This window comes from Rutidosis leptorrhynchoides, chromosome 9, assembly GCF_046630445.1.
Source record: "Rutidosis leptorrhynchoides isolate AG116_Rl617_1_P2 chromosome 9, CSIRO_AGI_Rlap_v1, whole genome shotgun sequence".
NCBI classification, from domain to species: domain Eukaryota; kingdom Viridiplantae; phylum Streptophyta; class Magnoliopsida; order Asterales; family Asteraceae; genus Rutidosis; species Rutidosis leptorrhynchoides.
The window spans coordinates 66,812,765-66,837,305 of NC_092341.1; the positions used below are offsets into that span (position 1 = coordinate 66,812,765).

The 24,541-nt window shown below is 34.7% G+C and overlaps 1 protein-coding gene across 7 annotated transcripts; it reads left to right on the top strand.

The window, feature by feature from the left end:
* Window positions 1–522: 522 nt before the first annotated feature.
* On the top strand, window positions 523–3,905 carry LOC139866596 (DEAD-box ATP-dependent RNA helicase 20-like). Of its 7 annotated transcripts, none has more exons than XM_071854882.1 (6): window positions 523–1,432; window positions 1,564–1,737; window positions 1,875–1,930; window positions 2,088–2,309; window positions 2,662–2,864; window positions 3,648–3,905. In XM_071854882.1, exons 4-6 carry the CDS (start codon window positions 2,113–2,115, stop codon window positions 3,653–3,655), a joined length of 408 nt encoding a protein of 135 aa, XP_071710983.1. In that variant the 5' UTR covers window positions 523–1,432; window positions 1,564–1,737; window positions 1,875–1,930; window positions 2,088–2,112; the 3' UTR covers window positions 3,656–3,905. The 7 variants fall into 7 exon arrangements, 6 of the variants coding, with proteins under 6 accessions (XP_071710983.1, XP_071710984.1, XP_071710981.1 ...); XM_071854883.1 differs by having other exon boundaries at window positions 2,662–2,846; XM_071854880.1 differs by lacking the exon at window positions 3,648–3,905 and having other exon boundaries at window positions 523–981; window positions 1,132–1,432; window positions 2,662–3,588.
* Window positions 3,906–24,541: the final 20,636 nt, after the last annotated feature.

A 24,541-nucleotide genomic window follows, 5' to 3' on the forward strand; every position in this document is an offset into this window, starting at 1 on the left:
TGATTTTTCCCTCAAAGACTAATTTGTGGGTATTTAGCCACAAATTACCCACAGATTACCCATGGTTGGAGATTTAGTGTTGCAAGTTAAAATTTAATTTACTTGTGCTAACTTTTTTTTTTGTGCCAAAAAACGAATACTCATATAGAAACGAGAACGTTTTTCAAAAGAAAACGCTCTCAACAGGAATACAAGAGGACAAGGGAAAACAGGAAAGCTCGCACCTGAAAAACAACTATCTAAACAAAAACTATCTATAAACGAGTCTCCCTAACATCCCGAGAGAAACCTTACAAACATTTAAACCAAACAAAAACCAAAAAATACACGAAAATACAAGGAACAAAATTAAATCGGACCACAACAATCAATCTCGAGGACCTTTGTGCTCTAATATTTTGCTCTAATTATATGAAAATGAAAATTTTAAAAATTGAGCGACTGATGTCATTCTTTAATTTCATTTGAATTTAAATGAATTTCACCAAAACCTTTTTACCTTCATTCTCACATTTGGCCGGCTATTTCCCTCCCATCCCCCAAAATATTTCAATTGTCCCTCTTAAACCATTTCACTTCACTGATATTTCTCTCTTCTCAATTCACAAAATACTCTGAAAAAATGAGCGGGTCTTTTTATATGATCTCTATTGATTGCTAAAGAACGATATGAATTCATCAAACTTCATCATTTGGCCAGCCATCACAACTATTTGAGGGGTGTGCTTCGATCTATAGTGTTTTCTTGATACAAACGCACAATGAAAACAAAAAAACTGAAGAGCAATTCCATACCAAATATCGAACCCTTCAATCGCCACCTAAAATTGCTTCCTAAAATCGTTCGCCTCCTACGACCTCGAACGCACGAAGATACAATCGTTACCTTTGCTACAAGATGCAATTAGGGTTCCCCAAATCAAAGGGTTAGTGGAATTCATGTTAGTGTTTCAAATCGCACCATGGTCACCGTCTTTTGAGGTATTTTTCCGATTCAATTTATTTATTTGCTTTGTTTTACATTATCTTTGATAGATTTTATGTTGATGTTTACTGCTTACGCGTTCTGTTCTGCTTGCTATGTTGGTTCATCTTTGTTGTTAATTTTATAATTTACATCTTTTACATCAGTTGTTGTGGCACGATAGATTCAAATAGTAGAAATTGGGAAGTGTTGATTTGGATATGATGCTTCCAGTAATATCATCTACTCAAGTGGTGGATAGATATTTGTTACAGCGAGCCAATAAATTACAGTATTTATCTTTATGTCAACTCAGTGTGGTAGTGGGTAGCTCCGCTTTTTCAGATGTGGCTACAAAATGTGTATTCATAAGTGTTCAAACTGTAGGTCCTTCATCTGAGGGTCAACCTGTTCGTGAAGCTTCTACATATGAACTATCGATGGATAATATTGCAGTTGTAACACCTGGTATGATTTACTTATTGTTTAACTTTTGTGAAATTACATTTTGTATTTTAGTATTTACAAGTTCTGATTAATCTTGATTTAGTTATGTGTTATATCACGTGGATATTTGATTTCAACTATGGTGGGCGTAGGCGGTTGAACGAGTAGAGCTGCGAGCTCACTAAATCCTGAATGCATTCCTACAATCGACTACTACACCGCATCACAACTTAAAATCACTCGCAACAACTGATCCAAAAGTCATTTTCCAGCAGCTTATTTGCAGCACTATTTTCTCTTCAATCATCTTCAATTGCAATTCACGGGTTAGTTTTTATTAATTGTCGTTTCAATTTTAGGGTTTTATAATTTTATTTTTGGTTCTTGCTCTTATGATGGATTCAAGAGATTAAGTTTCGATTTTAATGTGATATCTGTGTACATCTCATTCATTTTTTTTCACGCTGAAGATGATTCCAAAGTTTTGCAAATTGAAAGCCTAATTTATCAACTAAAAAAGTAACTGATGTGTTTATACCTTTATGTACTCTTATTGTTCTGATTAAAGCAGCGAGGTTATTTAGGGTTGTGATTGGCCAATAATCTACACTGTGTTATCTACTCTATGGGGCTATAGGCATTGATGATTTTAATAATTAGTATGGTTGGTTTACAGAATAGTGAAGCTGCTGGATGATATCATGGATGGCAGTCGAATTTTGATATTTATGGATACGAAAAAGGGGTGTGACCAAATAACTAGTCAGCTAAGGATGGATGGTTGGCCAGCTTTATCAATTCATGGAGATAAAAGTCAAGCAGAGAGGGATTGGGTTTTATCTGAGTTCAAAGCTGGTAAAAGTCCAATAATGACAGCAATGGATGTTGCAGCTAGCAGGTTAGGTACGTTTAGTTCCAAACATCATAATCACTTTGCAAGTTTATATCTTACAAGGTTTCTATGGTGGCTCTTGAGAACTCTCAAAACCTGTATATATATATATATATATATATATATATATATATATATATATATATATATATATATATATATATATATATATATATATATATATATATATATATATATATATCCTTTGATGTTAGAGCCATTTATGCGTTGCATAATTAGCTTTTTCTAACTTGCCCATTTTACCCGATAACAATAAACTAAACCTTGGATGCATCAAACTAATACAACATTCTGTTATTTGATATTCATATGTAATATGTTTATGAATCAATGACAGACGTGATTTCCCGGGTTCACTAGAGGATTATGTTCATCGAATTGGTCGAACGGGAAGAGCTGGTGCCAAAGGGACCACATACACCTTCTTTATTGCTACAAATGCCAGATTTGCTAAAGAACTTATTGTCATCCTCCAGGAAGCTGGTCAGAAAGTCAACCCTGTTCTAGCTGCAATGGGCCGTGGTGCACCTCCTCCTCCAAGTTGGTTGACTGAATTATTTTAATTATGTATTGGTTGCAATTTACCAGTTAGGAGCATAATGGGTCTAAACAAACCATTCGTTTCAGTTCTAGAAGTAAAAAATCTGGTCATACGGGCTGGAAGTCACACAATAATTTTCAATGTATAATGTATAACACCTCCCATATCATGAAACACTATTTATAGAAAGTTCAAACCTTTTAGTAAAAATATTCCTTTTTAACATCACCCAGCTTGCCTGATCCACCATTTTGCTGCCTCTTTTAAAGTATGTTATATTATAGTGACAATGGATAACAACGCTATTGCAACTGGCTTATAAAAGTAAATAATTGGGTCATCATATTTGTAATTTGTTATTGTCTATTAAGCAAACGGTATTATCCAGATTGTCTGATTATCCAAACTTAACTCCTGCTGATTGTTGTAACTTTGTTGTTCGGACATTTCAACGAAAACTGAAACTGTTGGTTACGTAAAACTAGTCACTTCTTTTGTGCAAATATTTTTTTTACATTAATGTTTCTACATGTGCTTAGTGTTAATGTTTAGTTCACATAAGGATTCTTCTATTTTTTTTACACGTGTGTAACTTCAAATTTTTCTCATTGCTTTAAATTTTTGGAGTATGTTTTATATGCTGTTCAGTTCCCATCGAAAGAACCCTATCCCGAGCTTGAGCTGCTCTTTAAAACTGCTTTTGCTTTTTTTTTTTTTTGTTTTTTTTTTAAACTCTTCGAACTCTAAAATTCAATTTTCTTAGTTCGACTAATTTTTTGCAGGAAAATGAAGAAAGTACCAACCGAAGCACAAGCATGTAAGTTTGCAGAAAAAACCAAGTACAACATGATGCAGTACTAATAGGAACATAGGCATTCAACTCTATGTAACTAGTTTGAAACTCAGCAAAAACTTTTCTATAATAATTTATCCATTGTATCTACATCATGCGTTGCCTTGATTTGTACCATATACACATTTTTTTGTCGATTTTATTGCTGCTATGCTCATGAATAATATATTCTATTTATAATTTTAATTGTCGAAACCTGCAAATCTTGCGGGTCTTAAGCTAGTTATGTTTTATTTCATATTTGTTTTGTAATATATTTCATATTCATGTGCGTCTTAAAATATTATAAAGTGTCCTAATATCTCACTGTATAAGGACCCTTTCGATGTTGTTTATATGACCCAAACAAAGGTCTTATAATCATATATGAGTTTTAGGACCCTTTTTTGTTAATAGGACAACCTTAGATAACATCTTAGATAATTTTTAGAGGGTCCTTTCAAGTGAAAGGTCCCAAGAAAGCATATTTTAGGACCCTTATAGGTGTCATAAGATAACATTTTTCTTGTAGTGAGTGTCCTATAAAGTACTTTTTAAATACCTTTTTATGTGTCTCAAAGTACAATAAGATAATTAAACCATAAATAAAGTGTCCTAATATCTATATCTATGAGGACCATATCAGTGTTGCTAATGAGACTCTTACATAGGTTTCAAAATGTAATTTGCGTTTTAGGACCCTTTTCACTTTATACAACCGTCTTATAGGAGACGCCATTTCGGTGCGTCCTTTCAAGTGAAAGGTCCTTAAACGGCATATTTTAGGACACTTATGGGGGTCTTATATAATCATATTTCTAGTAGTGCTCAAACTCATAAAGTGGTATGAATCATCTACCTGGTCACCGCTTCATTTCTCTCCTTGTACAACTTACAATCATCCCAATTCCTCATCTGACACCAAAATTAAAGATGTGTCTTCGAAATACAAAATGAAACTAAAGTTCGAATTAGATACTAGTGTCGATTTGACAGCAGTTGTGATGATGATAAATATCCAAGTGGTGAATTTGATTTTGAAAAAACGATGTGTGTGGAAGGACCTTGTTGTTTATTCAAGATCTGCCCAATTGATGATAATCTTTTTTTTTTTTTTTTTTTTTTTTTGTACAGATCTTGACGTTTTCATACAAATTGATGACGAATACATATGATACCGTAGACCGTATGAGTTATAGGTCAATTTGTGACCAATTTTGAAATTAAATTTGTATTGTTTCTAAAATAATTTATTGAAATAATATTAGAAAAAAATCCTACAATTGATATTTGATAGTTTGTATAGAATGAATGATATGTGAAAACAATGATTCTTGCTTGGCAATAATGATGATTGATACTTGGAAATGAAAGAATAAAATGAATATGGCGTAGGAGTTCGTGTTTCCACTTTCAGCAACAAATGACGATGATGATGATAAATGGAGGGGATTAATGCTTAGTTAAAGAAATTGGTAGAAAGATGTGAAGATGATGATTGTTGGATACGAAAAAATTAAGGTTCTTGATAAAAGGGTAAGGAAGATGAATATGATTAAATTGAAGGTGAAAAACATAAATTAAATGAAAAAGAGGTGAAAAATAAAAGACAAAAATACTCTCACATGCTTTGCACATGAGTATGTTTTAACGAAATTATTTACGACGTTAGCAGGTTTAATAAATACCTTTTTATCAGGCCAAAACTTTATATATGTCGATATTGACACATAAACAACAAATTCATAGCATACACTAGTATGTTGTTTGGTATATAGCCTACATCGGAACAAAAATAAAAGTACGTGAAACCCTTAATTATATGGAGGGTAACTATGTAATTTATTATCTCACAAGTTGTAAGCTTATTTATTTTATTTTTTAAAAAAGGCAAGCTGTCGGCATCACCCAGATGGGACTTAACCACATTCGTGATCATTTGCCACGCACGCACGCTCTTTTAGGAAGAAACCCGAATCGCATTGCAGGGGACCCGATCCTTAAACCATCCTGTAGTCTGAAAAAATTACAGACCAACGTGTAGTGTGGAATTACTAGACATGGAATTTTAAAATTTTGACATTTTCAGCCTTCGAGAATTTACGGATTCGAGCTAACACGAGCTATCAAAGTTTAAGATATGCACATAATTTAACGATCACATACTCAGATTTGCACGCACTTAAACAAAATTAGACCTATAAATAACTAACTCATGCAAAGTCAAACCTTGGTTCAAACCATAAGACGTTTTATGAACTCAAGGAAGAAACCCTTAACTGATATATGTTCAACATCTATAGGCAAGTGGTTAAGATGTTCTCTATGCATATTTTTAAATGCGGTTTGTCATGCTTATGTTCAAACTGGTTAATGATAATTCTTCGAGTACTTTAAGTGGTGTTGAAGGTTAAATGATATAACGGTATCTTTGTTCATTTTTGGTCAGTTTCAAACAAAAAACTTGGTGAAGATATTTAGCTAAAGTCCGTTTGAACCTACAACTACTAAAGATGTGAGTTTTCAAGTTGGGGGGGTGGGGGGGGGGGGGGTGGGGGGGGGGGGTGGGGGTGTTACATTCAGGATGTTTGGAGCTTTGAAGACAAAGATTAGAATTAGTTTTAATCTATATTTTGTATCTTGTGTTGTAATCGATTTAATAATTGTTTTGTTATCATCAAATATGAGAGATGAGAGATTGTTGGGAAAATATTCTCTACATTAACGAATTTGATAAAACTAATCACAACCGATTTTCTAGGATCAACTAAAATGTTAGGTATTTAGTTTCCTAGTTTACTTATCCCCAATAACTCTATAAATAAAGAGTTATTGGGGTAATACAGTTCTTGAGGTGATGTTAAGTGTCTTTGTCAAGTGCAAAAAACCCGATCTCATAAGTTGAGATAGTCTTCTCCTGCCTTTGTCAAGTGCAAACTTTGTTGATCATCCAGATGTTTCCGAGCAAAACATTTCTTATTGATGAAACAAAATAAAAATTGTTTTTATGTTTGTCATGTTATGCGCAATGGTATTAAAATGATCGTATCTTATTCGTTAATTGTACAATCTTTATATAATTTTAATTGTAAGATCACAACACATGGAATACATTATTACAAGAGGAGTTTCGGTCGGAGCTTTGGATTGAGAGATATTAATTATCGAAATTTACTACAGAAAATGAAGGGTTTCAGTGCAGTTTTAGTAAAATATCTATATATCTTCACACAATTTATATATATATGATTTTTGAATACGTCATCGCATATAACTGGATGTTTTGTAAAAATATTATCGTGGTAGGATACTTGTGTAACATCCTTAATCGGGTCTAGCTGTAAGATTACTAAATTACCCTTAAGTTAGTGTTGTGTTATTATATGCTTTTATTTTTAATTAATATTTATTATTATTTAATGATGTGGTTAGGACCAGTTTGTGACAAGGGTCACAGAACATGTTTGTTTATTTAATTTGGACTTCGTTTGGGTTACCAAATGATATACGAAAGATATCATATAAATGATAAATACCCGTGTGTTGCACAGTGTGGGAATTAAACCCAAATATGATGTCTAGTGTTGCCCATTTCTTGCATTTTCCAGATTATTCCCAAAACACACTTCGTTCTTCACTCTCACCTACATCAAAACCCTAATCTTAAATCCTTGTTCTTGAGCTCAAATCTTTTACACTATCTTGTTCCTTGTGTTTTACTGATTATATTAAGGTAAGAATCACAGCATTTCATGCTTTAATCTTTGAGAAAATTGGGTTTTTGTGTAAAGTTTTACTAAGTGAGTAATTTGGGTCAAAGTGGTTAGATTTGATGTTGTTTGAGTCCAAATCTTGTGGGTTTATGTTTCTACATATTTAGTGTCTTCGATTTGGTCAGTTTTGAGGTCATAATCGAGCTCTAGAACAAGAATTGGTTGATTTTGGGTGAAACCCGTAGCCTTGTTCTGTACCACCTGCAAATAAACACAGTCGGTCGAGTGTCTCCTGACACTCGACCGACCGACTCGACCATCGACCGAGTGTGTATGACCCACGGCCGAGTGTGTCTGTGAGAGACCATCGACCGAGTGGCTAGACACTTAGCCGAGTGAGTGTAGACAGTCGGTCGATTGTCTCTGACAGTCGACCGAGTGTCTTTGGTAGTGAAATATTTTACTAAGTGTTGATTTTTAGCCGTTATGCTGCCTGTTTGTATATTGATGATCATGATGTAATTTATGAAAATGTATAAGTGTTAAGTAGAATCTTTTAGCGACGCTTTTTGATACAAAAATTTTTGTACTGTGTTGTTTGGTGTTAACAGACAGAAACTAACTTGATTTGCCTTATGTTCAGGTGATAAGGATAAGGAAGCCGCTCAGTAGTAGATTATCTGAGCTGGTTGCTGGTATTTGGTGAGTGGGACTAACTGGAGTATATAGTATAGAGTAGCATGCTATATTATGATTGCCATGTTTGTTAGATATACTTACTGTTGTGGTTAGTTAGTACGTTGTGATGAATGCATATTGGTTGATGCTTGTCTGCTGGAGCCCAGTGCGTCCCTATTGTGTGGCAGCCTCGGTAGGAGATATCAACCTGCGGGTTGGGTTCCTCATGTGGTAGCCTAGTCAATCGTGGTGTATATATATGTGAATGACGCGTCCGCCGCGTGTGGATTATATATATACAACACGGTCGTGGAGGAACTTCTGGTAAGCCCCAGTCCGATCAGCTGGTAGTTAATGGTTTGGCCGAGCCGCCAGAGTCTCTGTAGACGGCACTTGGATGATGTTTGTGTGTTAGATTTTGTGACATGATTAGTATGACGGTTCCTGTATACTATTGCCAGTAGTTAGTTGTACTCACTTAGCTTCGTGCTAATTCTCCTCCATCCTCTCCCTGCAGGTTGTTAGCTTTTGTAAGCGATGCTTTTTGGGGAGAACACGGGCATGCTGATATTATGTTTGACATGAGTCAATTCTGATGTTGTCTTGCTTTGTTTAAGCAGTGATATTTTCTAAACATATTGTAAATACGTCTTCTCTATATATACATGTATTTTGTTGAAATGACACGTGACACTGGTTGTACTGATTGATCAATATTTAATGTGTGTTCTGTAATTAATTAATAAATGCTTTCGCCATGTATATATATAAAAAAAATTAGCTGTGTCACAAGTTGGTATCAGAGCATAGTTTGGCAGCATGCGCATTGTGATCTAAATATCATGTTCCCAAACTTAGTAGAGTCATGTCAAACATAACATGATGGGGATGGGTTAAGTGAGTGTTAGGGCATGATATGTGTTAGTTTTTAGTACTAACAGAGTTTATACTAAGCTTTGGTGTGAGTGTTGTGGTAGTGTAGTAATGGCAGATAATGAAGCTAATGCTACTGGCCCTGCTGCCCCTGGAACTGGTACATTTAGAGCCCCTGACGAAGATGGGCATGTGTCTTCAGAAAAAGAAACTTCTCAAGAAGTAGTAAATCTTCAAAGTCGATTACTAGAAGCTCAGTAGAAAATTAAGGAATTGGAACAAGAACGGGCGCAATGGAACCCTAATACCACTGCGTTAAACACAGCTTTTCCTCCAAATTTCTATACTCAAACCGGTGGCAGTTCCCAGTCACAGTTTCCTCAGACTACCTATCAAAACCTTCAAATGCCATACCCATTTAACCAAGCCTTTTCGAATCAGATGATCTACCCATTTCAAGTACCTGAGACAAGAAAGAAGTGTACCTATAAACAGTTTATGGACTGTAAACCTCCTGAGTACAACAGTCACACAAACCCTACAATGACCTTTAATTGGCTAAGAGAAGTGGAGAGAGCGTTGGAAGCATGTTTTTGTGAGCCTGAATCAATGGTGTTGTTTGCTAGTAGGCTTCTCAAAGGTGAAGCAATGGAATGGTGGGACTCTATTACTTCATATTTACCCAAAGAACAAATCAGCCAAATAACCTAAGAACAATTTGCTGCTAAAGTTCTTGAGCAGTACTGTTCAGAATATGAAATGGAAAGATTAAAAACCGAGTTTCTAAGTATGAAGATGACAGAAAGTATGATGATTGATGAGGTTTTCAGAGACTTCACATCTAAGCTAAGGTTCGTTCAACAGTGGGTACCGACTGAGAAAGATAAAATTCAACATTTTATGCGGGTGATTAGGCTGGAATATAGAATAGTTGCGAGATTTGCAACAACGTTGGCACAGGCTCATGAGATGGCCAAAATTACTGAAGGTGATATTATGGCAGTGAAAATAGAAAGTTTAAAAGGTGGATCTTGTAGGGAAAAATCAGAAGGTCAAATTGGTGGTCAGTCTACTCAGCAGTCAAGTAAGCAATCGGGGTTTCGTGGTAAAAAGTCAGGTGGGTTTAAACAGAAGAGTAAGTCTAGTATAAGTGGATCGGGTTCCATTCAGTCTGGGTGGTGTAATGTTTGTAAGTCGACTCATACCGGCCCATGTTCTCCAATGACCTGAAGATATCTGAAATGTGGAGTGGTAGGTCATGAAGCAACAGCTTGTTCCTTTAAGTCCAATGTTTATTGGAGTTGCCATCAGGAGGGGCATAGATCTGCAAGTTTCCCATCCACGTCACGAGCCGTTTCTAGGGCAGGGTCAAGAGCGAGGTCAGTAACTTCTGGGGATCTTCTGCTTTTACCACCGGACAAAAGAGAAAGAATCCTCCAACAGTAGAGGCAAGGGCGTTTCAGATGACGGTAGACGCTCAACCGCTACCGATGACGTCATTACCGGTATGTTCTTGGTTAATTCCTTGCCAGCTCGTGTTTTATTTGATTCTGGAGCGAATCGATCTTTTATGTCCTTAGGCTTCTGTGATAAGTTGAAGTTTCCTGTTAGGATGTTAGAAGTGCCATTGGGAATAGAAGTAGCTGATGGTAAAATGGTTCCATGCACATCATCTGTGTCTGGAGTTACCATCGAAATCGATGGCCATTCCTTCCCTTTAACCTGTTTTTTAATGCTTATACCTAGCTTTGATGTAGTCATAGTCATGAATTGGTTAAGAGCTAATAGGGCTAATATTAAGTGTGATAAGAAGATGATTTCTTTCCGTTTGGTCGATGGATCCCAAGTGATAGCTAGGGGAGAGCGCAGTGGATATAACTTTCCTATGGTTTCCCTAATGAAAGCTCAGAAGGCGATATCGAAATGGTGTGATTTGTTCTTAGCCTACGTAATCGATGTTAAGAAAGAAAAGAAGCAGGTGACCGATATTCCCGTTGTGTCAGAATTTTCAGAAGTGTTTCTAGATGATTTACCAGGGTTACCTCCAGTACGTGAAGAAGAGTATAAAATCGATTTGGTTCTAGGTGCTACGCCAATTGCAAAAGCTCCTTACAGATTAGCTCCATCAGAAATCCAAGAGATGATGTCTCAGATTCAGGAACTGTTAGATAAGGGGATTATTCGACCAAGTTCTTCACCGTGGGGTGCTCATGTGTTGTTTGTGAAAAGGAAAGATGGGTCGCTTCGTATGTGTATAGATTACCACAATTTGAATAAGAGAACAATAAAGAATAAGTATCCGTTACCGAGAATAGATGATTTATTTAATCAGTTACAGGGTGCTTCTTACTTTTCAAAGATTGATTTACGTTCAGGTTATCATCAGGTACGTGTTGCTGAGACAGACATACCGAAAACAGCATTCAGAACTAGATATGGCCACTATGAGTTTCTAGTTATGCCATTTGGGTTAACAAATGCGCCAGCAGTGTTTATGGATCTAATGAACAGAGTGTGTTATCAGTATCTCGACAAGTTTGTGATTGTCTTCATAGATAATATTTTGATATATTCGAAAACCGAGAAAGATCATGCTACACATTTGAGATTGGTGTTAGAACTTCTGAAACAGGAACAATTGTACGCTAAGTTTTCTAAGTGTGAATTTCGTTTACGGGAAGTACAATTTCTGGGTCATGTGATTTATGAACAAGGTATTAAAGTAGATCAGTCTAAGATATAGGCCGTAATGAATTGGAACTCGCCGAAAACACCAACAGAAATTAAAAGTTTTCTGGGTTTAGCAGGTTATTATCGCCGGTTTATTAAAGACTTCTCTAAAATAGCGGGTCCATTAAATAAGTTAACCAGAAAAGATGTAGTCTTTCGATGGACTGATGAACAAGAAAAGGCTTTTCATACTCTCAAGCAGTTGTTATGTCAAGCGCCGGTTTTAGCTTTACAAGAGGGATCAGAAGATTTTGTGTTCAACTGTGATGCGTCACGTGCTGGTCTAGGTTGTGTTTTGATGCAGAGAAATAAAGTCATAGCGTATGCTTCACGATAGTTAAAGGATCATGAACGAAACTACCCTACTCATGATTTAGAATTAGCCGCAGTTGTTTTTGCTTTGAAGCTTTAGAGACATTATTTGTATGGTACGCATTGTGAAATATACACAGATCATAAGAGTCTTCAGTATATCTTTTCGCAGAAAGAATTAAATATGCGTCAACGTCGAAGGCAAGAATTGATTAAAGATTATGATTGTGAGATTAAATACCATCTGGGTAAGGCAAATGTAGTTGCAGATGCTCTAAGTCGAAAGAAAACCGTCGAAAATGTCAGATTTATGAGAATTGAGATAGTTTCAGACTTGATTGATCGATTGAAAACCGTCAAGTTAGCAGCATTGAATAATGAAAACCTAAAGACTGAGCAAATGACTAAAAGAAAATTTGACCTATACAATGATTCTAGAGAATTAAAGACCTATAAAGACCGAATTTGGGTGCCTAAGCTAGGAGATTTGAGGGATTTAATCCTTACTGAAGCGCATAAATCGAGATTGACAGTGCATCTGGGTAGTACTAAGATGTACAGAGATTTGAAAACGTTATATTGGTGGCCGACAATGAAGACAGATGTTGCGAATTTTGTCAAAAAATGTCATATTTGTACGCAAGTTAAAGCAGAACATCAGAAACCGTATGGGTCTCTACGACAGTTAGAAATTCCTCAGTGGAAATGGGATCATATAATGATGGATTTTGTAACCAAGTTACCCCAAACCTAGAAGGGACACGACATGATCTGGGTGATAGTGGATCGCTTAACCAAGAGCGCTCACTTCTTAGCTACTCGTGAAACAGCTTCATTGAGTGATTTGGCAGAGTTGTACTTAAAAGAGATAGTTAGTCGACATGGTGTACCGTTGTCAATAGTTTTCGATAGAGATACGAGGCTTGTATCAAACTTCTGGAACAGCTTACAATAGAATTTGGGCACACATGTGAATCTAAGTACAGCTTATCACCCACATTCAGACAAGCGAACGGATAATTTAGACACTAGAAGATATGTTGAGAGCGTGTGTCTTAGAATATGGTGGTTCTTGGGATTTGCATCTTCCATTAATAAAGTTTTCTTACAACAATTCGTATCATTCGAGTATCGAAATGCCGCCGTATGAAATGTTGTATGGTCGTAAGTGTAGAACTCCGACGTGTTGGTTAGAAGCGGGTGAGAAATAATTTGCAGGTCCCGAGATTGTTCAGTTAACTGCAGAAAAAGTTGAAATTGCACGAGAAAAGTTAAAAGTAGCTAGAGATAGACAAAAGTTATATGATGATCCGCGTAGACGTCCAGTGACGTTTAATGTAGGGGATCGAGTGTATTTGAAAGTTTTACCTTGAAAGGGAGTGATCAGGTTTGGTAAACGTGGTAAACTAGTACCGAGGTTTATTGGGCCATTCCCGATCAAAGAAATTCTGAATGATCAAACTGTTGTTTTAAATCTTCCTTTAGAGTTAGCAGGAATTCATAATACATTCAATGTGTGCTATCTGAGAAAGTGCAAAGTGGATGATGAAAGTCAGATTCTTCGGTTGAATGATTTGAAAGTTGATTTGACTAAGAAATTAGTAGAAGAGCCAATTCGTATAGTGGATAAGAAGGTCACAAAGCTAAGAAGGAAACAGATTCCAATGATATTAGTGGAGTGGCAATACATCTTAGGTTCTAATCTGACATGGGAAATCGAGGAGTTAATGAGGTCGCGCTATCCCCAGTTGTTTGACTTTGACCAGATTCCGAGGACAGGATCTTCTTAAGGGGGTAGATTTGTTACATCCTCAATCGGGCCTAGCTGTAAGATTACTAAATTACCCTTAAGTTAGTGTTGTGTTAGTATATGCTTTTATTTTTAATTAATATTTATTATTATTTAATGATGTGGTTAGGACCAGTTTGTGACAAGGGTCACAGAACATGTTTGTTTATTTAATTTGGACTTCGTTTGGGTTACCAAATGATGTACGAAAGATATCAGATAATTGATAAATACCCGTGTGTTGCACAGTGTGGGAATTAAACCCAAATATGATGGCTAGTGTTGCCCATTTCTTGCATTTTCCAGATTATTCCTAAAACACACTTCGTTCTTCACTCTCACCTACATCAAAACCCTAATCTTAATATTGAGGGTAAAAATGTAACTTTTTGGCCGATATCATTGGACTTAAGTCAGTGATGAAACAAGTAGTATTTTTCCATTTCGAGCGACTCAGAATGAAGGTGTGATTCGGGATAATATACTTGTGTCTGGCCAACAGAAGTGTATTATGGTGAGTCATACAGAGTTTCTGGGAAGCAAAAGGAAAAAATAGGTGGCCTGTGCTATTCGTGGACTATGAGTTGAACAATGGAACTTTTATATGATTGGAAATAAGACGAGTAATATGGGATATTACCTTGACTTAAGGACAATTTTGTGAACATAGATACATAACTTAGAATGATGACTAATTCTATAGCCTGAGCTTGGAATAATTGTGAAATGTTGACTGTTTTAGGAGCTGAATTTGATAACAGATGGTGAGATTTTCAATTCAGAATGACTTGGAAACGTGAAATTTGACTTGGATCATTGGATTGACATCGGAGATTTGTGCATTCAAGTCGTTGACCAGTGGAGGTTGTGGTAAATTGTATTATATCGGACGTGTGTAAATGTTAGAAATTCCATATTCGTGCACTTGTTTAAAGGAAAATGATTGGAATTGGAAGGACGATTTGTTAGTTTGGATCGATTATTTAGAAAGACTTAGTTGAGGTAACGGTCACAAACCGTAGTTGACCCGATTTTGAGGACAGAATCTCTTTGAGGGGGTAGATTGGTAACATCCTTTTAGCAGGCCTAGTTGAAATGACCCTTTTGACCTTGGATGTGTTTGTATGTTATTATAATAATTATATGTTTATAATTATTTGGTTGTTTAGTTCAGACCAGTTTATGATAAGGGTAACAGAACATGTTCATTTGTTTAATTTGAACTCCGTTAAGGCAGTCAAATTAAGTACTAAAGTTATCAGATAACTGGTAAATACCCGTGTGTTATGGGGTATGGGTTTATAACCCAATATAAATAGCTTGAATTTGGATTATTCCTCCATTTTCCCAAAATTAGAAATATCACTCCGTACCTAACTTTCACTCCCTTGAAACCCTAATCTCTTGAATCTTGAATTAGAGTCTAAATTTTCTTGTGTAATTAGTTGCTACTGATTTCGTGGTCATAGCAAGGTAAGAATCATTCGTTTTCATGATGTAATCTATGTTTAAATGGAGTCTTTAGTTAGGTTTTTATCTAAGTGGGTTTTGATGTCAACTTGGTTGATTTTGATGTTGGTTTGGTGTAAGACGTTATGGTTTATGTTCCCTTAGTTGTTATAAACATTTTCTAAGCTTCGTTCGGTGTCAAAACGTTTAGAAATCGAGATTTAGGTGATTTTGGTTCGAAACCCGTCAGTTTCTGCTGCTGTTGCTCGATGAATACAACTGCACGATTACAGCTTGCAACCGCACGAGTAGACTGTGCAACCGTACGGGTGCATGTGCAATTGTACGGATGCAGTGGTGTTGGTGCAACCGGGCAGTAAGTGTGCAACCGTACGAATGCATGTGCAACCGTACGGATGGACTTGCAACCATATGGATGCATGTACAATCGTACGAATACAAATCAGTGCAGACTTGTTGTTGTTGTTGTTGGAACCTTGATCTGTTAGGTTCAGCTTAGAAAGGTCAACCTAGTTATGGTTGGGTCCAGTTGGCTACTGTTTGTTGAGTATAGTGCTGAACGACGCATCACTGCGTGTGGATGACTATACTGGGAATTCAGTAGTAAGGACTATCGGTAGACTCTAGCCTGATCAGCTAGGGTCGTGTGCCCGTATAAGCTGCCGGTCCTCTAGTTGGAGCATAGTTGCCAGTTGTTGTTTGTTGTATGTGGTTGTATAAAGTTGTTGTTATAGGAGTACAAGTTGATACTGTATGCTAGATCTTTTGATAGTTCCATTCACTTAGCTTTGTGCTAACCCCTCACCTCCTCCCTTGCAGGTTTTGGATCTTAGTGCTGGTAGGGACGGGAGTCGGGCTGACGATATGTTTGAAAAGATAAACTCTAATGTCTTAACTTTTATAAAATATGTAGCTAGTCGTTTAACGTAACACCGGTGGTTTGTAATTAAGTAATTAACTAATGATTTGTGGTAATCATGTTTGTAATTAACTAAGGATATTTATGTAAAATAAGTCTTCCGCTGTAACTTTTTTTTTTTTAAAAAAAACAGGGTGTTACGCAATTTCTGTATTGATACGCCTTTAAACCTCGAGAATAGTCAATTAAATCCTCTTTTCGTTTCACGAGCAAATCAGTTTAAGTTGAGTTATCTTCAATCTATCAATTAAATCAGGCACGGTCTCCATTCGTATAAATCTTACTATGTCAGTTGTTCTTTTAAGACACAAAGCATTAGCGACCACATTCACTTTACCAGATACCAACTTGTAGCACTACACAATTTTCCATGTTTTGTTTATTAAAAAATACACAATGCAAGTAATATTATATTGTCTACCAACATCAGTGATTATTCTGAAACATAATATTATATAGATCAAATGTAACATATGCTAAGTACATTAGGGTTCAAGATTATAAAATATATCACAGCAGTAACGTGTCAAACATATCCAAAGCGGGTATAATTCTCTCATCCTAAGCATGTAGTCATCTAACCTGCAAATGAGGAGATGTGAGGGATTAACACGAAGCTAAGTGAATGCAAAATCCAATAGATAATACCATACAGTTACAAGCCCAACTTTAATCCAGCATAATAACAAACAATCCTAATAGGGTCAGCGACCCTGCCATGTTTGCAACTTTAGTTGATGATACTAAGCTTACTGATAACCCTTGCCATTGTCCTACATTATAGTCCTCATGACGCAAAACATGCTTCGATTGAACAATACTGTCCTACACAATAACTGTCACGACCCTACTTTTTCCGTTATCTTTTACCGTTTATTATTTAACGCCCGTTAATTGTTATTCGTGCCACGTCATTTCTATGACCTATATTATTATTTTTGAAATAATATATTTATTATTATGTGTTAAATGAATATTTGTATTCATATTTAAAGTTGTACGTTTCTACGTGTCGTGGATTTCTATCCGGCGAATCTTTTCGGTTTTCAAACCAACGGTCAGACTTTTGGGATTTTTAAATCTAAATTATTTTAAATATTATATTTTGATGTCATATGATCATATATAGTGTTTATATATTTTATTCGTCGCGTGTGCGTTATCTCTCCGAAGATTTAATCGCGTAGTAGCGTTTTCGCGTTTCGGGCTTCGATCGGGCGTTCGGGCTAGAAGTAAATTACCAATTATCAAAATTGGGCCAAGTGGGACCCATCCCACCCTTGGTTTGGCCGAGACCCTCATGGAGGGGGGTATTGTGCCATTTTTCCAAACTTGAAGTTTTATGGATCAAAACCTAATCACTACTTCATTTTCCCCATTTCACATTATATTTTTTTTGTTCTCTCCCTCCCTTGCTCCCTTGTACCATTGCCACCACCATCCACCTTCATCATCATGTTCTTCAATCAAGCAAGCAAATCAAAGGGCTTTCATCATTTCTGAATTCACCGCATCGTTCTCTACGCGTCTATACCTTTCATTTCTCGATTAGGGTATAAACCCTAACCCTAGCTTTTTGATTTTTATTCAATTTTACTAATTTTGAATGTTATTATGATAGTATAGCAGTTGTGTATTGTTGTATTGATGATTGTATGCGTAGAAATGCTCTATTGTGTATGTTTTCGGTTTGATTGATTTTGGACAGTGGACTATTTGATCATTTTAGTACATTTAAATGATGTTTTTGCTAAATTAAATTGTTTATATGTGTTCCTCTCATCAATACATTGATCTTAGACTCCGAATTCATGTTATTTCGAGTCCCGAATCTTAAGTTATGATTAATTTGGTGTTTTCATGGAATTAAAATATAAAAACGAATGTATTCAGTTTTGGTCTGACTTTGTGACCATTTTTGGAGTCTCTAGGGTGTACTAGTGTGTTAGGATTTATGATTGGATGAACATTCATGTTCGGGTCATCGGAATCCGAGCCACGGATCACCCGGTATGACTAAAACAAGTTTTTGAACGGATTAAAGTTCCAAGTTGATTCATATGGCTGTAGGTCACGACTTGGGGACTGATTTTAGGGTGTTCTTGAGTACACTAATGTGTCGGGTGGTTTGGTTAGATGAGGATATATCTAAGACCCGTCAAAAACCGACACCCGAGGCTCAAGATATGACCCGGCGAACGTTTTAATTAAACTTATGGTTATAAATTTAACTTATGATATAAAATAATGATTTTCATTATTATTAAATTATTTATAATATAAAAGTAATTATTTTAAAATTTAGACTTATGATATATATTTATTATATCATTTATTAATTACATTATGATTTAATTAAACATTTAATTTAACTTATGATTAATAATACTTTATTATTAATGAAAAATACTTATGATAAGTATTAAACATATGCTATGAGAATATTATAATAAAACTTATAATAAAGATTAATTAATTATTTAATTATTATAAGGCTTAGTTATTATTTAATTATAATTTAATTATTAAATACTTATGGTTTAATAATTATAATTAAATACTTATGATATGATTAATAATTCATTATTAATTAATAATACTTATGAAATGATTAAAAATTTATTATTAATTAATAATACTTATATTATGATTAATATTTAATTAATTAATTAAACACTTATGTTATATTAATTATATCATTTAAACTTATGTTAACTTATTAATTCAATTTAATTTAATTAAACTTATGATATGACATGATTATACATATAAGACTTTAAATAACATTATGACTTATTTTATAAATATAATATACACTTTAAAATTCAATGTCGACTATGTCTGACCAAGGTTGACTTTTGAGTTGACTTTCGGTTGACTTTAACTTTCAGTTGACTTTTATTGACTTTCTAATTAAGGAAACTTTCTGTGACGATCGCTCCAAATCTATATGGACGAACACGTCATTCATTGATTTCATTGCGAGGTATTTGACCTCTATATGATACGTTTTGTAAACATTGCATTCTTTTAAAAAGGCACACCATAAATGAATATTTAAATCAAATGTTTTCGACATCTGATGATTTCTACATATAGACAATCACCGTAAATAATAGTTTACAATAATACTTCCGTTGACAATGCAGTCAAAATAAGATACATGGTGATGATTTGGTGAATGCAACGTTTCTTTGAAAAATATGTCATGTAAGACTCCATGTACATAGCTTGGCTAACACATAAGCAAACAGCGGAAGACTTCTAGGAAACCTGAGAATAAACATGCTAACAAGTGTCAACACAAAGGTTGGTGAGTTCATAGTTTTATTGTTTCATATAATCTGTATATAAAGGTGGATCACAAGATTTCATCAAAAGTTCATCAATAGATTCTACATAACAGAGCACCCTGGTAACTAAACTTAATGTATATATGATAAATACCCCATTCATTTTAATACACGCAAACCAACGTGTCCTAAACTCAAATAACACACGTCCGTTAAAAGGCTAGCGCTCTAGCTCGGACGGGGATGTCAAGCCCTATGGATCCATATATTGTTATTCGCGCCCACCAGTCCATATCCTATGTACTGGCAGCTACTAGTTACCAAAGCTAAGGGATTTTCGGTTCAAACTCAGTGTAGAATTTAGTATGTACTTGTATCCATTGCGTTTAAAATAAATTGCATGTATTCTCAGCCCAAAAATATAGATTGCAAAAGCAATTAAAAAGGGAGCAATGAAACTCACCTTAGCAGCATATAAAGTCGTTCACCAAAATGTGACCGAAACTCGAATTTCCAAATAACCGTAGATCTCAACCTAGAGAACATATGTTGGTCAATAAATGTCTATCAAGCTAGGTCAGGTCATAGTGTATCACAATCCTAATGCTCGAGATCGACATACAAAAGTTATCCAAAGTCGTTTCAAAAAGTCAATTTTGACAGTTGTTGATAAGGCTAAAAAGGAACATATATTTCATAGCAATATCCCTCCTAAATAATAGGTTTTCATATGTAATTGTATTATATTTTCATTGTAATTGTTTAAATAAATAAGTGCGATGATAAAAGGCGAAAACGAAGATTTGAAGACACAAACGTCCAAAAAGCTCAAATGTTCAAGATACAATTCAAAAGGTTCAATTTATTGATGAAAAACGTCTAAAAATGACAAGAGTACAAGTTACAAAACGCAAAGTACAAGACATTAAATTGTACACAAGGACGTTCGAAAATCCGGAACTGGGACCTGAGCCAACTATCAACGCGCGACGCAACGGTGCAAAAATTACAAGTCAACTATGCACATAAATAAAATATAATATATAAATAATTATTAAAAATTATATATATATTATATTATTATTTAATAACGTCGACAAGCAAGGTTCCAAAATTGTGTGAGCTGTATTTTCAAACTCCACGACTCGCGGAGTTTGAAGGCCAAAAACTCCATGACTCGCGGAGCTGTCAGAAATCAAAACGCCTATAAAAGGCCATGCATTCGTTCGATAAAAATATAAAATAATAATAATAATACTCTGTAATAAATAAATAATAAATAAATATATATAGATATATATATATATATAATATATATATATATATATATAGTATAGGATAGTTTTATATTAGTTAGTTTGGGTTATGTAATGGTTATTTTACGGGTTTTTGAAGTCGAAATTCTGTCCGCGTAACACTACGCGATAAATACTCAATGTAAGTTATGTTCACCTTTTTAAATTAATGTCTCGTGCTTAAGTTATTATTATGCTTATTTGAGCCGAAGTAATCATGATGTTGGGCTAAATATTAAAGACGGGGTAATTGGGCTTTGTACCATAATTGGGGTTTGGACAAAAGAACGACACTTGTGAAAATTAGACTATGGGCTATTAATGGGCTTTATATTTGTTTAGCTAAATGATAGTTTGTTAATTTTAATATAAAGATTTACAATTGGACGTACCTATAAATAACCATATACACTCGATCGGACACGATGGGCGGGGTATTTATATGTACGAATAACCGTTCATTTAACCGGACACGGGAATGGATTAATAGTCACTAGAATTATTAAAACAGGGGTGAAATTATGTACAAGGACACTTGGCATAATTGATAACAAAGTATTAAAACCTTGAGTTACACGCAGTCGATATCCTGGTGTAATTATTAAACAAAGTATTAAACCATGTTACAATTTAAGTCCCCAATTAGTTGGAATATTTGACTTCGGGTATAAGGATAATTTGACGAGGACACTCGCACTTTAAATTTATGACCGATGGACTGTTATGGACAAAAACCAAACGGACATATTAAATAATCCAGGATAAAGGACAATTAACCCATGGGCATAAAACTAAAATCAACACGTCAAACATCATGGTTACGGAAGTTTAAATAAGCATAATATATTTTATTTCATATTTCCTCGTACTTTTATTTATTGTCATTTTAATTATTGTTATTTATTTTATTATTTTTTAAATATCGTCATTTACTATACGCTTCGCTTAAAATATAAATCGACAAACCGGTCATTAAACGGTAAACCCCCTTTTATATATTATTATATATAATTATATATATTTTGTACAAATATAGTTGTTTAAAAATATAGTGTGCAATAAGCCCGCTCCCTGTGGAACGAACCGGACTTACTAAAAACTATACTGCTCTACGATTAGGTACACTGCCTATAGTGTTGTAGCAAGGTTTAGGTATATCCCATTTGTAAATAAATAATTAAAACTTGTGTAATTTGTAACGTATTTCGTAGTAAAATATAGTACTATCACGTACCCCTCCGCTACCACATCAAGTTTTTGGCGCCGCTGCCGGGGACTCGGCGAAACGCTATATTTTTAATTTATTTTTGTATAAATATATTTATATATCATTTTAGAAAAAAAATATAAAATTGAAAAAAAAAAAACGTCTTTCAAACTCCACGACTCGCGGAGTTTGCAGGCTTAAAACTCCACGACTCGCGGAGCCACCCTGACAGGCGCACCCAGGAACCCTACATCGCATTAATTACGGATTATATTAATTATTATTATTTTTAAAACCCTAAATTAGTTTAATTAATTTATTATTTAGTTTTAGTTTTAATTAATTAGTTTTAATTAATTATAATTAGTTTTATTATATATAAAAATTAATAATTTTATAAAATAAATATAAAAATAATATTTTTATAAAAATAAGTAATTTTATCACTTTTTATTTTTATATTTTGTATCCTTTTATTTAGTGTAATCGTAATATTTTTATTTTTATCGTTCGTAGTTAATTTTAAATTTAGTTTTGCCGTAGCTTATTTTTATTTTCTAGATTTTTAGGCTTTGCCGTAAAATCCCTTAAGTGCTTTTTCTTTAGATTAAGATTTAGGCGCTTTAGAATTTTACGACGCCGTTTTAAATTTTAGTGCCTTTTAAGTTATTGTCGTTTTGGATATAGAATTCCTTTAAGCTTTAGACCTTTAGGCGTAACTTTTTAGATTTAATTTTTAGACTTTTAAGTTACGACGCGCTATTTTCTTATTTTTATTTTTCGACGTTTTTCGACGCGCATTCTTTTTCTTTCTTATTTCTCGACGCTTTAGTTTTTAGGACTTAGAAATTTTCTCTATTTCTTATCTAATATCTCAAACGGAAAGAAAAATTATTTAAGTGGTTAAATTAATGGACGTTGACAATTTTCTGCTTCGTAGTAATAGTTGGATTTGTTAGTGGCTGAGTTGTGAGCTTCCGATTTAAAGGGTTCTGGCTCCCTGCTGCATCTTTTGGCTATTCGAAACGTGGGCAAAAGCAGAAAAGTCTATTAATTGGACAACTTATATAAGTTTTTCTATTTTTATAACTAATAGGATAATTAGTAAATGCACCACATTGTAGCTAAAATTTGGCCATCGCAATAAAATGGAAAATTTTGAAAACAAGGCTATGGAAACCCTTTTTGATATCCAAAATCAATTAAATCAATACTCTCAAACGGGTGTTGATGACAATTCGTTCGGTCAATCTTGGATCACGAATGACGAAACAATAACTAGTTGTGAAATCTGTGGAGATTATCACTCAACATGGGAATGTTATTATTACGTTCCTGTGGAAAATTACGCACCCATGGAACCTGAATGGAATGATTATGAGGAATACAATTCTAATTGGGATTATTTCCAAGAATATATCCAAACTCAACAACCAATAGACGAGGAAAATTACGTGTCTGAAAATTTATTAGACAATATGAAAATCAAACTCGAAGAACTCAATGCTCAAAATGAACAAATGAGAGAGTTTGTAAACCGGCAAGCTGAAACTCTATCAGACTACACACCTGTTGATCTGAGGAGTATTGTGCAAGAAAATCTCATATCATCGAATTTTGATGAATTCGAGAGCTCCGAAATCACCAACTATCCCGATGATACTTTATATTCAGTTTTACCAATTTCACAACATATCGACACATTAGCCTCTATGGATGAAGAAGAAGTAAGGGTGACAAATTGGTACTCATGGGAAAACGATAACTTTGAAAATTTTACCCCCGAGACCAAAATGGAGGGACTGATAAGGACCGTTAATGAAGAAGAATTTACTTCGATCCCGAAATTCACTATTCAACAACCTTCCAACCCAATATTCTCAATAGACGAGTCATCTACCGAAGATGAACTACGAGCTTTAATAGATAATGACACCTCAGATTTCACCCAAATGGGTAATAGAGGTGAAAACTTTGATCCCGAGAATAAACGGAAGGAAATGTTAGGAATTGTCCACCCTATAGTATGTATGTCGGTGTATATCGATCCATTTGACCAAGAACCAGAAAAGAGACATATCCATTTGCTAAAAGCTACACTTAGAAAAGAATTAAGTAGTGACAATCGGGTGGGTCTAAACTTTAAACCCATTGATATATTATACACCACCCGAGATGTAAATAATTGGCTCACTATTTTAATTCGTGGAACTTATTCTACCGACTTCACATGTCGTCAGCTAAGTGTAGGGAAGTTTAACCCTACTTAACGTTAAATTAGGGGTTCGGGTTAGTGCATAACTCGTTAATAAAAATGCATGATTAGGGTAAAAGACGCTTTTTCAAATATTAGTAAACAGTTCAGAAAAGCAGCCGTTTTTGAAAAAAAGCATGTGTGATAAAACAAGAAGGAATGAACGATAAGGCGCGCCATCTATCATTCGATGAGCTTTGTAATTACAAAATGGGTATTTTTTTATCACTTTTCTACACTAATCACCCTCATGAATTTATAATTATAGTCAGATTTCATGCTAATGAGGGCATTGCATGATCTCAAGTGTG